The sequence below is a fragment of the Hyla sarda genome, chromosome 7 (assembly GCF_029499605.1).
Source record: "Hyla sarda isolate aHylSar1 chromosome 7, aHylSar1.hap1, whole genome shotgun sequence".
NCBI lineage: Eukaryota > Metazoa > Chordata > Amphibia > Anura > Hylidae > Hyla > Hyla sarda.
In genome coordinates this window covers 37278620-37294971 of record NC_079195.1, presented here as the reverse complement: position 1 = coordinate 37294971, position 16352 = coordinate 37278620, and the positions used below count along the sequence as shown (strand labels likewise).

Genomic DNA, 16352 nt, shown 5'->3' with positions numbered 1-16352 from the left:
TGATGGGAAAGAAAAAGTCATTATTGTGGTCTGGATGGATTTTAAAGTAGAAAGAATAACTATGAGAGAAAAGGTTAAGATGACACCTGTCAATCACTATACATCATTGTTTATTCTTTCATTGACCATCTACAGCAATATGTTTGGGGGCGCTATTCTTTTATGTGAAATGGCTTCTAGCATACCTTTACAATTGGTGATGTAATAATAGGATCTGTTGTTTTACATAATACAAACAAGCTTAAAGGGGTACTCCGCTGCTCAGCATTTGGAACAAACTATTCTGAATGCTGGAGCCGAGAGCTTGTGACATTATAGGCCCACCCCCCACCCCCTCAATGCAAGTCTACGGGAGGGGGCGTGATGGCTGTCACGCCCCCTCCCATAGACTTGCATTGAGAGGGCGGGGGTGACGTCATGATAGGGCGGAGCTATGATGTCCCGAGCTCCCGGCGCCGACTCCAGCGTTCAGAACAGTTTGTTCCAAACGCTGAGCAGCGGAGTACCCCTTTAAACTTGGTTCTAGTACTGTATTGGAACTTTGTAATGATGTAATGAACTTTGTTTTGGTATTACTGGTCTTACCTCTAGTGCCATATGCATGCACTAAGCTTGGTTCCCATACTGTACATGGCCCTTGTGTGCAGCATATATGTACTGAGCATAGTTCTAGTACTGTCTTTATTTAGGCTAGGATTATATATGTCCGGTGTCTGGCATATGTAAACCCAGCCTAAATTTGACACAACTGATGTCACAACTGATTACAACATGCATCAGTTGTCATCAGTTGAGTAGCATCCGGTGTCCATTGTTTCCGAACGCCAGACGGGGGGGAACTCAGCAAGTTGCGTTCCTCTTTCTGGTGACGGTCCAGCTAGTCCAATCATCCGGCATCCAAACTGAGAAGCCGGATGAATGTAAACTGTCCCATTCAAATGAATGGGATCAGTTCAAGCATCAATTTCCCTCCAGCGGACTTTCTACAGCGCCGAAGGGAAAAGATGTCGGACACCGGACATAGGTAAAGAAGGCCTTACTGAGCTTGGCCTTTTTGCAGTATATATGTATTCTGTTTTGGTTGTGGTACAGTGTGTTCTGAGCTTGGTTCATATGCAGAGTAAAAAGTACTGAGATTGGTTCTGGTGCATTATGTACTAAACTTGATTCTAGTACTGTACTCAACTTGAACTTTGTAACAATGTAATGAAATTCGTTTTGGTATTAAGGATCTTATGTCTAGTGCTATATGCATGATTAAAGCTTGATCCCTGTACTGTACATGTACTGAGCATGGCCCTCGTGTGCTGTGTATATATTCATATATATATATATATATATATATATATATATACTGAGCATAGTTCTGGTACTGTCTTATGTACTGAGCTTGGTCTTTGTGCAGTATATATGTACAGTGGTCCCTCAACATACGATGGTAATTCGTTCCAAATGAGCCATCGTTTGTCGAATCCATCGTATGTTGATGGATTCGTGCAATGTAAAGTATAGGAAGCTGTACTCACCTGTCCCCGCCGCTCGAGATGGTGTCCCCGCCGCTCCCGATGGTGACCCCGGCCTCCGCTGGGCTCTCCGCTGTCTTCTCCGGTCCTCTGCTGTCTTCTCCGGTCCTCTTCTGTCTTCTCCGGTCCTCTTCTGTCTTCCGCAAGGCCTTACTGGGCCTGCGTAGCGACGTCATTACGCCGCTGCGTACGCCATTCCTATTGGATGACGTGCGCAGCAGCGTATTGACATCATCGGAGAGGGCCGAGAAGACACGGGAAGACCAGCGTTGGACCCGGAGGGCACCCCGGAGCATCATGGAGGGGTAAGTAATACTTACCGCACCACACGGGGAACATTAAGCTGCTATCTGGCAGCAGCTTAAGCATTTGGCGCTGCCGGATAGCACTTAATGCGATGGCCCCGACATAAAAAAGCATCGTATGTCGATGCTGACATCGACATGCGATGGCCTCTGAGAGGCCATCGTATGTCGATTTCATCATATGTCGGGGCCATCGTAGGTCGGGGGGTCACTGTACTGTGTTTAGTTATGGTACAGTTTGTTCTGAGTTTGGTCTTTGTGCAGTGTATATGTACTGAGCTTGGTTCTGTTACAGTATGTATGATACTTCGTAATGAAATTTGTTTTGGCATTAACCGTCTTATCTATAGTGCCATATACATGTACTAAGCTTGGTCTCCATATTGTACATGTACTAAGCTTGGTCCTTGTGTACTGTATATATGCACTGACAAGGAAAGAAAAATTCAGCTCACCGTATGTAGTTCCAAGACCCAGATCACGTATGTTGTAATACACCTCTCCAGCGGAAGACTCGGAATGAGGAAGGGGCCGTGTTCCCAGGTGCAGCAATTAGACAGAAGAGGAATGGCATCCGGCTCCCAGACTGGATAAAACTGAAGCTTTATTGCATCATATTAAAATCCAAATAGAACAGAATGTGGATAAGTACAAACGAAACGCAGCCAACGCGTTTCGACCTGTTAACAAGTCTTAATCATGGTCTTAAACTTGTTAACAGGTCGAAACGCATTGCTTGCGTTTCGTTTGTTCTTACCCACATTATGTTCTATTTGGATTTTAATATGATACAATAAAGCTTCAGTTTTATCCAGTCTGGGAGCCGGATGCCATTCCTCTTCTGTCTAATATATGCACTGAGCATACTTCCGGTACTGTCTTTATGTATTAAGCTTAGCTCTAGTACTGTAGGTACTAATTTCTGTGCTTGTACTGTTTATGTATTGATATCTGTTCTGATCCTGTGTTTATGTAATGGGCTTAGGGCTGGTATTATTACATTAATACATGACATAACATATTTGAAATACCGAAATAGGTTTTATTAGATTATCTGTTCTGGGATAATTTACTGCTTCGTGCAACGCCCCAGGGACCCCACATTCATATTTTAGTCAGCCAAGTAGGGAACTTGATGTTACAATTTTTAATCCTACCCATGGGAGCATCCAGATACATGTCATCTGGCATCTATACAAAAGGAATAGATGTTCTACTTACATCTCCGCCACTATCCTTGATCCCTATTATGTTCGGGTGTTCGGCCAAAGCAACAACAGCATCCACAGGCAGGTCCAGCCCCGTGTTCCCGGGCACACTGTATAGGATAACAGGCACAGGAGAGGAGTCTGCAACCTAAAAATTAAGAAATCGGGAACATATTGAGATATAATTATAATAATAATAAATCTGATATTATAATAATATTTCTGATGCTGCTATGGGGCACACCTGGATATAGGATTACCTTAGTGTAATGATGTATCAGAGCGGAGCTGGTCATTCTGCCTCGATAGTAGCATGGCGTCACAACTAGAACGGCTTCTGCCCCGGCCTCCCCCATCTGACGGCTCATGTCTATAGTGGCCTGCGTAGCTTCACACAGTACAAATTAAAATATATATATAAAACACGTAAAATGACATAGAAAAAAAAAAAAAAACACCATTAAATTATAATGATATAAAATAAATCTGAAATACAACGATAATGTGACATTTCGGTCACCCAAGACCTTAGCTCAGTGTTATCCCAACAGGGTGCCTCCAGCTGTTGCAAAACTACAACTCCCAGCATGCCCGGACAGCCAAAGGCTGTCCGGGCATGCTGGGAGTTGTAGTTTTGCAAAAGACGACCCCATTGAAAATAGGCACTTTACCTATTTTATAAAAAATGGTTCTATATTTTTATATATATGAATCTATCAAAGATATGGAGGAAGATACAAGAGCGTACATCAGTCATGAAATCATTTTCTTCCTCCCAGGTCCCAGTTCAGCAGCTTTCTGGAGTACTGCTGGCTCTCTGGTCCATGGGGACAACATGGACCGGTCAGTCAGGAGAGTCCATTTATTTTCCAACCATAAGGTACTGTACAACCTTTTAATATACTTCATTCCCACTGTGACACACATCCTTCATGTACAGTAGATACTGTGGCTGGCACATTCATGGAGGGGGGGGGGGACTGTGGCTGGCACATACATGGAGGGGGGGGACTGTGGCTGGCACATTCATGGGGGGGGGGACTGTGGCTGGCACATTCATGGAGGGGGGGGGGGACTGTGGCTGGCACATTCATGGAGGGGGGGACTGTGGCTGGCACATTCATGGAGGGGGGGGGGACTGTGGCTGGCACATACATGGAGGGGGGGGGACTGTGGCTGGCACATACATGGAGGGGGGGGAATGGGCCTGTGGCTGGCACATTCATGGAGGGGGGGACTGTGGCTGGCACATTCATGGAGGGGGGGGGGACTGTGGCTGGCACATACATGGAGGGGGGGGACTGTGGCTGGCACATACATGGAGGGGGGGGGACTGTGGCTGGCACATTCATGGGGGGGGGACTGTGGCTGGCACATTCATGGAGGGGGGGGGACTGTGGCTGGCACATTCATGGAGGGGGGGACTGTGGCTGGCACATTCATGGAGGGGGGGACTGTGGCTGGCACATTCATGGAGGGGGGGGACTGTGGCTGGCACATTCATGGAGGGGGGGGGACTGTGGCTGGCACATTCATGGAGGGGGGGGGACTGTGGCTGGCACATTCATGGAGGGGGGGGACTGTGGCTGGCACATTCATGGAGGGGGGGACTGTGGCTGGCACATTCATGGAGGGGGGGACTGTGGCTGGCACATTCATGGAGGGGGGGGGACTGTGGCTGGCACATTTATGGAGGGGGGGGGGGACTGTGGCTGGCACATTTATGGAGGGGGGGGGGGGACTGTGGCTGGCACATTTATGGAGGGGGGGGACTGTGGCTTGCACATTTATGGAGGGGGGGGACTGTGGCTGGCACATTCATGAAGGGGGGGGACTGTGGCTGGCACATTCATGGAGGGGGGGGACTGTGGCTGGCACATTCATGGAGGGGGGGGTTTGGGGCTGGCACATTCATGGAGGGGGGGGCTGTGGCTGGCACATTCATGGAGGGGGGGGGGACTGTGGCTGACACATTCATGGAGGGGGGGGGTTTGGGGCTGGCACATTCATGGAGGGGGGGGGGCTGTGGCTGGCACATTCATGGAGGGGGGGGGGGGGACTGTGGCTGACACATTCATGGAGGGGGGGGGGGGGACGAGGCTGGCAGAGTCAAGGAGAGGGGACTGTGGCCTGTACAGTCATGGAGGGGTACTGAGGCCGGTACTGCCATGGGGGAACTGTGGCTGGCGCTGTCATGGGGTATGTTGTCTGGCGCTGGCATGGGGCTCCTTGGCTGGTGCTGTCATGGGATACTGTGGCCAGTCCTGTCATGGGGTCACTGTGGCTCGCACTCATGGGGGCACTGTGGCTAGTATTGTTAGGGTGCTTTGCATCTGGCCTTTTATGGGAGCATTGCAGGTTGCACTTAGGGAAGCATTGCAAGTAGCACTGTTCTGGAGCAATGTGGCTGGCATTGACATCAGAGGAGTGTGGCTGACACTGTTATGGAAGCAATTTGGGTTGCACTGCTATGGAAGTCTTATTCACGACACTGTTTTGAACATTTGGGGTGAACCTGTTGTGGGGCATTGTGAGCGAGGACTTATTAGCTAATGCTAGAATAGATGACTGTGGGGCTCTGCGGTGTGAATACCTATAGGAATGAGGGGACTTTCTCTTGGGGTGCACCCCTCATCTTCTGGTCAGTGTGCAATGTTTACAGTTGTTTTTGGTATTATGAGGTTTATGTTACACTAAGGTTGTAGGTTATTTCATACATACATTCACATCCTGATCCTGCAATAAGTATCTTCTCCTTAGGGAGCTTCTGCCGGACTCTGTGTACGACCTCCAGTCTCTCCTCTCTGCTCAAGTAAGCGTATTCTCCACTTGACCCTTGAACAACAATGCCTGCAAAAGGAGAACGTGGCTATTACACTGAGCAATGTCTGACCGCTTTATGCAGAAAATGTCTCTACTCCTATAATAATAACATGACCTGATGGCTGATCAGATGTTCTGGATCATCCGACTGTCCTTGGAAAAGATTGGTTAGAATTAAAGGGGTTATCCAGGAAAAAACTTGTTTTTATATGTCAACAGGCTCCAGAAAGTTAAACAGATTTGTAAATTACTTCTATTAAAAAATCTTAATCCTTTCAGTACTTATGAGCTGCTAAAGTTGAGTTGTTCTTTTCTGTCTAAGTGCTCTCTGATGACACGTGTATCGGGAACCGCCCAGTTTAGAAGCAAATCCCCATAGCAAACCTCTTTTACTCTGTGCAGTTAAGGGCTGCCATCAGAAATTTCGGGGCCCCTTACACAACTCAAGGCCTGGTCTCCCCCCCCCCCCCCAAACCCCCGTGGCCTGCCCCCAATTTTATTTTATCTTCTAGATATATATTACTATTTAGATTAGAGCATTCATGGAGGGGGTGTGCCGGCCACGGCTTCCTGCGGGGTACAGACATCAGCTCAGGAAATCAGTGCAGGAGATCACAAGGGGCCCAATGCTCAGACCCCCCGCGATCTATAACTTAGCCCCTATCCTTGGATAGAGGATAAGTTATTTTTCACCAGACTACTCCTTTAATGGCTCCCTCTCCCCCCTCCCCCCCCCCCTTCCAAGGACCGGGCATTTTAGTATAAGCAGCTAATTTTTTTGGTGGGGGTCTGACTGCTGAGACCCTCACCGATCACCTCGGTTGAAGTGGTTCTCCAGCTGTTGGAAAGCTAAAACTCCATTCTGGAGAGCCTCAGGCATTATGGGAGTTGTAGTTTTGTGACAGCTGGAGAGACACAGATTGCACACAGTTTTACCCATCATCACTGCAGAACTTACAAGTGACTACAGCTCTGATGGGACAGTCAGGAGAATACACAATGCTATCAGTGACCTGAGTGACGTCTTCTGACTTAAGTAGTAGACTTAAGTAGTAAAAAATGACCCCTTCTGTGCCCCAAGTAGTAATAATGCTTCCTTCTGTACCCCCTAATAGTGATAATGCCCCCTTCTGTGCCTAAAGTAGTAATAATACCCCCTTCTGTGCCCCAAGAAGTAATCATACCCACTTCTGTGCCCCAAGTAGTAATAATGCCTCCTTCTGCTCCCCCTAACAGTGATAATGCCCCCTTCTGTGCCTTAAGTAGTAAAACATGCCACCTTGTGTGCCTCAAGTAGTAATAATGCCCCTTGTGTGCCCCAAGTAGTAATGATGGTGCTGTTGTTCCCCAAGTGTAATATTGCCCCCTTCTGTGCCCCAAGTAGTGATATTGGGGGGAGATTTATCAAAACCTGTGCAGAGGAAAAGTTGCCCAGTTGCCCATAGCAACCAATCAGATCGCTTCTTTCATTTTGCAGAGGCCTTGTTAACCCCTTAAGGACGCAGGGTTTTTCAGTTTTTGCACTTTCGTTTTTTCCTCCTTACCTTTTAAAAATCATAACCCTTTCAATTTTTCCCCTAAAAATCCATATTATGGCTTATTTTTTGAGCCACTAATTCTACTTTGCAGTGACATTTGTAATTTTACCCAAAAATTCACGGCGAAACGGGAAAAAAATCTTTGTGCGACAAAATCAAAGAAAAAATGCCATTATGTAACTTTTGGGGGCTTCCGTTTCTACGCAGTGCATATTTCAGTAAAAATGACACCTTATCATTATTCTGTAGGTCCATACGGTTAAAATGATACCCTACTTATATAGGTTGGATATTGTCGTACTTCGGAAAAAAATCATAACTACATGCAGGAAAATGTATACGTTTAAAAATGTCCTTTTTGACCCCTATAACTCTTTAATTTTATTTTTCCAAGTACAGGGCGGTATGAGGGCTCATTTTTTGCGCCGTGGTCTGAAGTTTTTATCGGTACTATTTTTGTTTTGACCACACCTTTTTATTCATTTTTTAATCGTTTAAAAAATGACCAAAAATACACTTTTTGGGACTTTGGATTTTTTTTACGTGTACGCCATTGACCGTGCGGTTTAATTAACGATATATTTTTATAGTTCGGACATTTACGCACGCGGCGATACCACATATGTTTAATTTTATTTACACAGTTTTATTTTTTTTATGGGAAAAGGGGGGTGATTCAAACTTTTATTAGGGAAGGGGTTAAATGACCTTTATTAACACTTTTTTTTAACTTTTTTTTTTTGCGCCTGTGATCAGTGTTATTGGCGCTTGACTGCTCCTGCCTGGATCTCAGGCACGGAGCAGTCATTCGCCGATCAGACACCCAGGGTCCTGTAAGCTGTTCGGGACGCCGTGATTTCACCGCAGCGGTCCTGAACAGTCCAACTGAGCAGCCGGGTTACTTTCACTTTCACTTCAGACGCGGTGGTCAGCTTTGATCGCCGCGTCTGAAGGGCTAATACAGGGCATCACCGCGATCGGTGATGTCCTGTATTAGCCGTGGGTCCCGGCCGTTGGTAGCCGCCGGGACCAACCTGATATGACGTGGGGACACTGCGTGACCCCGCGGCATATGGCGAGAGCCGGGGGAGGACATAAATATACGTCCTTTGACGTTAAGGGGTTAAAAATGAAAGAAGCGAGCTGATTGGTTGCTATGGAGAACTTTTCCTTTGCCCAGGTTTTGATAAGTCTCCCGCATTGTCCCCTTCTCTTAGGCGCCCCCCCCCAAACACACATCTGCCAAATGCTGCTTGATGCCGGCTGCATTCTGGGCGGAGTTTAACAGCTGCTTCAGATTACATCTAGGCCACAAACCAAATGCGTTATACAGGTTCTTCTAAAAAAAAATGAGCATATTGTGCTAAAATTCATTATTTTCCATAATGTAATGATAAAAATTAAACTTTCATATATTTTAGATTCATTGCATACCAACTGAAATATTTCAGGTCTTTTATTGTTTTAATACTGATGATTTTGGCATACAGCTCATGAAAACCCAAAATTCCTATCTCAAAAAATTAGCATATCATGAAAAGGTTCTCTAAACGAGCTATTAACCTAATCATCTGAAGCAACTAATTAACTATAAACACCTGCAAAAGATTCCTGAGGCTTATAAAAACTCCCGGCCTGGTTCATTACTCCAAACCGCAATCATGGGTAAGACTGCCGACCTGACCGCTGTCCAGAAGGCCATCATTGACCCCTCAAGCAAGAGGGTAAGACACAGGGTAAGAGTGCTGTATCAAGGCACCTCAATGGGAAGTCTGTGGGAAGGAAAAAATGTGGCAGAAAACGCTCCACAACGAGAAGAGGTGACCGGACCCTGAGGAAGATTGTGGAGAAGGACCGATTCCAGACCATGGGGGGGGGGGACCTGCGGAAGCAGTGGACTGAGTCTGGAGTAGAAACATCCAGAGCCCCCGTACACAGGCGCGTGCAGGAAATGGCTACAGGTGCCGCATTCCCCAGGTCACGCCACTTTTGAACCAGAAACGTGTCAGCTGCCACTTTTGAACATGCCATGTCAGCTGCTGGTGTTGGTCCACTGTGTTTTATCAAGGGCAGGGTCAATGCAGCTGCTATCAGGAGATTTTGGAGCACTTCAGGCTTCCATCTGCTGAAAAGCTTTATGGAGATGAAGATTTAATTTTTCAGCACGACCTGGCACCTGCTCACAGTGCCAAAACCACTGGTAAATGGTTTACTGACCATGTTATTACTGTGCTCAATTGGCCTGCCAACTCTCCTGACCTGAACCCCATAGAGAATCTGTGGGATATTGGGAAGAGAGAGTTGAGAGACGCAAGACCCAACACTCTGGATGAGCTTAAGGCAGCTATCGAAGCATCCTGGGCCTCCATAACACCTCAGCAGTGCCACAGGCTGATTGCCTCCATGCAGGGCTGCCATCAGAAATGTTGGGGCCCCTTACACAGCTCAGGCCTGGGCCCCCTGGACACCCCTCACAGTACCGCCAATTGCACATATCACGTTGCATGTCCTACGACGTATAACTTGATACCAGTATCAGCATTACAAATTGGGCTGCTACCCCCATGCATTCTCCCCCTTGATCAACCTCCTGTGCCATTTCAACCACTCCCCACTGTGCTATATCATTTGCCACCCCCCTGATCCTCCCCATGCCACTTTATTTCCACTCTCTGATCCCCCCTGCCACTTTATCCCCCCTGCCACTTTATCCCCCCCCCCTCTGATCTCACCCCCTGCCACTTTATCCCTCCCCCCCTGCCAGAATACTTTTCATTTTCAACTTTCAGACCTATATGAGGCTTGTTGCTTTTTGTGCCACCAATTTTACTTTGTAATGGCATCAATCATGCTACCATGAAATACACAGTAAAAAAAAAAAATGCCATTTTGCAACTTTTGGGGGCTTCCGTTTATACAAAAAGTAGTATACTTAAAATCCTCCTCTTCTGACCCCTATAACTTTAGCATTTTTCCATATACTGGGATGTGTCAGGGCTCATCTTTTGAGCTTTGATCTGTAGTTTTTACTGGAACATTTTTGTTTTGATGCGACTTTTCGATCGCTTTTTTTTTATTTATTTTTTATGGTATACGAAATTACTAAAAATTAGCAATTGTGGACTTTGGTATTTTTTAACAATTATGCCATTGACCGTGTGGGATAATTAACGTTATATTGGAATAGTTTGGACATTTATTTATTGATTCTTAAATCAATAAATGTGGTGGGTGTGTTAAATGCAGTGTGTGGGAATTATATAGTGTAGTGTTTTCCAAACAATGTATCTCCAGCTGTTGCAAAACTACAACTCCCAGCATGCCCAGAAAGCCAAAACAGCTGGAGGCACACTGTTTGGAAAACACAGACATAGTAATTTGTGTGTGAGTATGTAGTATAGGTTACCTTCACATGATACACATTCCCCTGTACAGGAACTTCTTCCTGGGCCTCCATTGCATAGTAGTCAGGCTCCTCCCACCCATGTGACTGATCACATGGTAATGACATCACCAAAGGTCCTCTGCCTCCCATACACAGCCCAATGTTTGGCACTTATCGCTCCATTGTGCTGCTGTCGTCTGTAAGAGCCTTATCCAGGGAGGAGAGGACAGATGGCAGAAGTATTTTGCAGCTGCCAGTGAAAGCAGGAGGCTGCAGCTTAAACAGCAGTATTCTGTGCTGGGCTGCTGCAGGGGGGGTGCAGCAGGGGCCCGGGCCCCCCTGGGAGACAGGGCCCCCTTACTGGAGTACTGGCTGTACCCCCCTGATGGCGGCCCTGCCTCCATGCCACGCCACATTGAAGCAGTCATTTCTGCAAAAGGATTCCCAACCAAGTATTGAGTGCATAACTGAACATAATTATTTGAAGGTTGACTTTTTTTTTTGTATTAAAAACACTTTTCTTTTATTGGTCGGATGAAATATGCTAATTTTTTTAGATAGGAATTTTGGGTCTTCATGAGCTGTATGCCAAAATCATCAGTATTAAAACAATAAAACACCTGAAATATTTCAGTGGGTGTGCAATGAGTCTAACATATATGAAAGTTTAATTTTTATCATTAAATTATGGAAAATAATGAACTTAAGCACAATATGCTAATTTTTTTAGAAGAACCTGTACTAGTTAGCTGTGTTTGTGTCTTTAAGACAAGTTAAAATCTGCATGCACTGTCCTATACAGGAGCAGGTAGTCTGGCATTAGACTGTACGTACATTATGTGGTGCACCACACTATTCGCCACGGAATATGTACATACAGGAGCAGGGACTCCGAGGCAAGATACTCATTAGAGATGAGCGAACTTACAGTAAATTCAATTCGTCACGAACTTCTCAGCTCGGCGGTTCCTAACTTTTCCTGCATAAATTAGTTCAGCTTTCTGGTGATCCGGTGGGCTGGAAAAGGTGGATACAGTCCTAGGAAAGAGTCTCCTAGGACTGTATCCACCTTTTCCAGCCCACGGGAGCACCTGAAAGCTGAACTAATTTATGCAGGAAAAGTCATCAACTGCCGAGCCGAGAAGTTCGTGACGAATCGAATTTACTGTAAGTTCGCTCATCTCGAATACTCATCAATCCTCATGGCAGATTCAGCCTTTGGATAAATATTATGCTGTGATACATAAAGAGTTTGTACTGCAAAAACAGCACCACCTTTATCCATGGGTTGTGTCTAGTATTGCAGCTCTCTAGTATAAAGTCAGATGTAATACCACACACAACCTGAAGGCAGGTGTGGCGCTCTATTTAGTAGAGAACAGCTATGTTTTTATGATCCAGTACAACCTCTAAGAAAGAGTCATTTACACGAAGCCTAACATGAGAAATCTTACTCCCATGAAATGTGACCCTAATCTAATTTATGCTTATACAAAGTGATAATGTGATAATGCCGCCCTGCTAATTCCTCATATGTCAGCATGATTCCATTAGGCCGTACCTAATACCGCAGAGGGATCATAGCTGTGTTATGTCAGTCATTCACATGATAGTGGGTTATTATTATGTAACATTCTCAGCTTTCATACATTCATAATGATGGTGATGAAGCTCATTGTGGCCGAGTACTATATTAGTATCCATCTCATAGACAGTCCTGCATGCTGTTGGGAGCAAATATAATTGGAAACTCTATCTGTAGAGGAAAATACTGTGGAAAATTATGGCACTGCTATTTAAGAAGCACCCTAGGATACAGCATAGGCTTTTATTAGAGAATAATGGAGAGGTTCTTGTGTATGTCTTCTGCTTACCTGTTTTAGCTGATGTAGCAGGCATGAGATTGGCTCAAAGTTGGTTTGCAATTCAATAGTGAACTGAATCTATAATGCTGCATACATTTCCCATGAATCCTCTGGCTGAGGGTGTGGCGTTTGATCATTGCAGCTGCTCATCTAATTAGGCTGCTGGATGTCAGACTCATAAGTGGGTTGAGGTCAGTTTAAACTATGTGCAGTTTTGCTTATTCAAAGTTTTTTTTTTTTTAGAAGACTGTTGCCATAGTGAGGGGGTTCTATAAGGATTTGAAGTCTTTAGGTTGTGTTTACACATTGAATGCTAACGGCATTTTTCACACATTTTCACACATTTTACTGCAATTTTCCAAAATCATGATAAAAAAGAAACATTTTTACTGTCATTTGCTGTAAAATACGCAGAAAATACCGGGACAGAAAGAAAGAAAAAAATAAAAAATAAATGAATAAGAAAAAAGTTTCCATTAGATATTCAAAGTATTTTACATAAGAATAATCCAAGGTTTACACTAGTCACAGCAGTTTTGCAAAAGTGGGTGTGGAGGTACTTCGCGCACCAGGACGTACATTTACGTCCGGTACATGACCGCGAGCATCGGAGCTGATAGCAGCCGGGGACCCATTGGTAATGGCAGACATCAGCGATCACGCTGATGCCCGCCAATAACCCCTCAGATGCCATGATCAATACAGATCACGGCATCTGCGGCAATGCGCATATTTAAATGGATGATTGGATCACCCCCGACTCTGCCACGGGGATCTGATAATCTAAAATGGTGGACGGGGGTCCCCTCACCTGCTTCCGGGCATCTTCTGGGGTCTTCTGCTCTGGTCTGAAATCGAGCAGAGCAGAAGATAGCCGATTACACTGATCAGTGCTATGCATACGATCCTACTTTTTTACCTTTTGCACATTTTAGCACTTACAATTTTCATTAATTTATTGCAGCAAGCAGGTTTTGCATGATATATATGCGTAGTATCCATTCACACAGTACTTTAACCCCAGTATCCTCCTTCGTTTTATTGGTCTTACCTATATTTACGCATAGTATTCTGTTTTTATACATATATTCTACTTTTGCATGCATACTTTTTAATCAAATATAAAAAAAAGATATATTTTTAACCTCACTTACTTTTCATTATTATTTTTCTGGTGTTTACAAGTTGGTGTGCTTGACACATCTTTAGGTGTTATATTCCCCCCAAATTTTGTTTTATAAAAAATTATTTAAAAGTTTCATTTACGCAAATGTGGTATCGATAAAAAGTATAGATCACGTAAATGATCCCTCATACAGCCGCATGTACGGAAAAATGAAAAAGTTATAGGTGGTCAAAATAGGACGATTTTAAACATACTGATTTTGTAAAAAAAAAAAAAAAAATAAAGTGATATTTTTTAAAAGCAGTACAATAATAGATAAGTATGTAAAGGTGGGTATCATTCTAATCATATTGACCTACAGAATAAATAAAAACATTTTATTTTATCGTAAAGTGCACAGTGTGAAAACGAAACCCTCCAAAATTTTACATTTAAAAAAAAAATGTAACTTTCCTCACTAAAAAAAATAATATTTTGGGTTCACCGTACATTTTATGGTAAAATGAGGTGTCATTACAAAATATAATTGGTCACACAAAAAACAAGCCCTTATATGGGTCTGTGGATGGAAATCTAAAAGAGTTATGGATTTTAGAAGGCGAGGAGGAAAAAACAAAAATGCAAAAATAAAATTGGCCTGGTCCTTAGGGGGTTAAGTTATACATCTGTGTCTATAACAATATTCAGTGTACCACAAGGGGGCGTTTTATGCTAACCAGAGAAACCAGGGGCCCCAAAGTAGCTGCGTGACCTGTCTCCATTCAAAGGCCACTGTAAGGCTAGGTTCAGACTACGGAATCTCCGGGTAGAAAATTTCCGCCCGGAGATTCCGAGTGCGGCCAGCGCTGACTGAATCAGTCGGCGCTAGGACCGCGCGGACACTGTAGTCTCCAATAGACTGCAATGTGTTCTGCGCGGATTTCTGCCTGAAGCATGAGCAACGCCTTTCTTCAGGCGGAAATTTCCAAGCAGATTTTCCATTCACAAATTCCGAAGTGACAATTTGTGAACGGAAAACCATTCACTACACTATACATTTTAGCAAGCGGAATTTCCGCCAGCAATTTCAAAGCGAAATTGCAGGCGGAAATTGCGTAGTCTGAACCTAGCCTAACAATCCTCTCTCTCCACTTTTAGGCTCCCACCTACCAAGCATTAAAGTAGATCCTATGTATATGCCATGAATGGGTTAGGTCAATTTCATACGGCTTCATTTTTTTGCATCAGTATTTTGCGGCCGGTCTGACTCCACTTCTGATAACCCAGACTGACAGCTGAGAGAACGAGGTCAAGCCGGGACTTCTGGGCATCATACAGACTCCTTCCACCTGTCATACACATTAGGTCAGTGGCTCATACACCTGGCACAGAGCCTGTGCCGCCTTCATGGGGGCAGTATGACCCTCAGTAGAGGGCCATGAGGCCTTTATGGGTTGCCCTACAGGCTCCTTTCTATGTGTTCGGAGACATTCTCAATATTCCCCTTCTGTAGCCTCCACATGAAATTGGTGACATACAGTGGTACAGTAGAGGGCTCAGTCACCTCAATGGAAGCACCATTGTGTACAAAACAGATTGATAACATGGTGATGTATATAAGCACTAAAGTCCGCCAATCTAGTCAACATCCATTTAAGGCCGGTTTCAAAAACACACACACCAGTGTTGATTTTAGTTTACAAAATATTTTTGTCATAATTTTTGTGACAAATGTGAGGTCAGTGTGGGCCCTGAGTGGAGGGGCAGAGGTAAGTGTGGGCCCCGTCTGGAGGACTGAGGTCAGTGTCCCTGTGGTGTTATTACACTCTAACTAGTTCCTAAATCTATTACATTTTACTCAAATAAAGTCTGCTGGAGATTTTAGTTGACCAGGATACGACAAAAACTTAAATGGGTACTGTCCCCAAACTTTTTTTTTTTATATGTTGTAGTACTTACCGTATGTACTACAACATATCTCTAATATATATTCATAATTTATTTTTTTTATAATTAAAATTGTGTATTTTACTTTAAAAACGGCCACTAGGGGTCTCCCTCCTAGTGGCCGGCTACAGCCTGACATGACGTCACTAGTGAATTAGGACCGATGCCGGCCGGGCAATCGGTCCTAATTTAGTCACCCTGCGCTCGCTCGCTGCCTGTCAAACAGACAGGCAGGAGCGAGCACTGAGCACGCATTGGCTCCCTGGCCTCACACGCCGGCCCGCCTACCGGCATATACACACCGCTGCTGCTGCCTCAGGACTAGCCTGCACTTGGGTAAGTCTTTTTCGGGGGGGGGGGGGGAGGAGTGGGGTAGCGCCGCGGCCATGGCCATAACAAAGTGGCGCAGTTGCCCATAGCAACCAATGAGATCACTTCTTTAATTTTTAAAAAGGCCTCTAAAACATGAAACAAGAAATCTGACTGGTTGCTATGAGCAACTGCACCACTCTTCCTCTACACAGGTTTTGACTAAAATGAGCATGACATTTGCAGCCAAAACTAACACACTCTATAGCTGACACACACTCTATTTTGCATCCATATTAGGCCGGGTTCACACCACGTTTTTGCAATACAGTTCCTGTATACGT

General features: G+C 44.8%; 1 protein-coding gene across 2 annotated transcripts in view; it reads right to left on the bottom strand.

Moving 5' to 3' along the window:
* Window positions 1-16352, bottom strand: part of HOGA1 (4-hydroxy-2-oxoglutarate aldolase 1) — a 70530-nt gene that overhangs the window by 48824 nt on the left and 5354 nt on the right. For both annotated transcript variants that reach the window (XM_056530862.1, XM_056530861.1), the window contains exons 3-5: window positions 5758-5886; window positions 3297-3424; window positions 3050-3184 (exon numbers count right to left, since the gene is read on the bottom strand). In XM_056530862.1, coding sequence (XP_056386837.1) covers window positions 3050-3184; window positions 3297-3424; window positions 5758-5886 — 392 coding nt within the window. The remainder of the gene's footprint in view (window positions 1-3049; window positions 3185-3296; window positions 3425-5757; window positions 5887-16352) is intronic.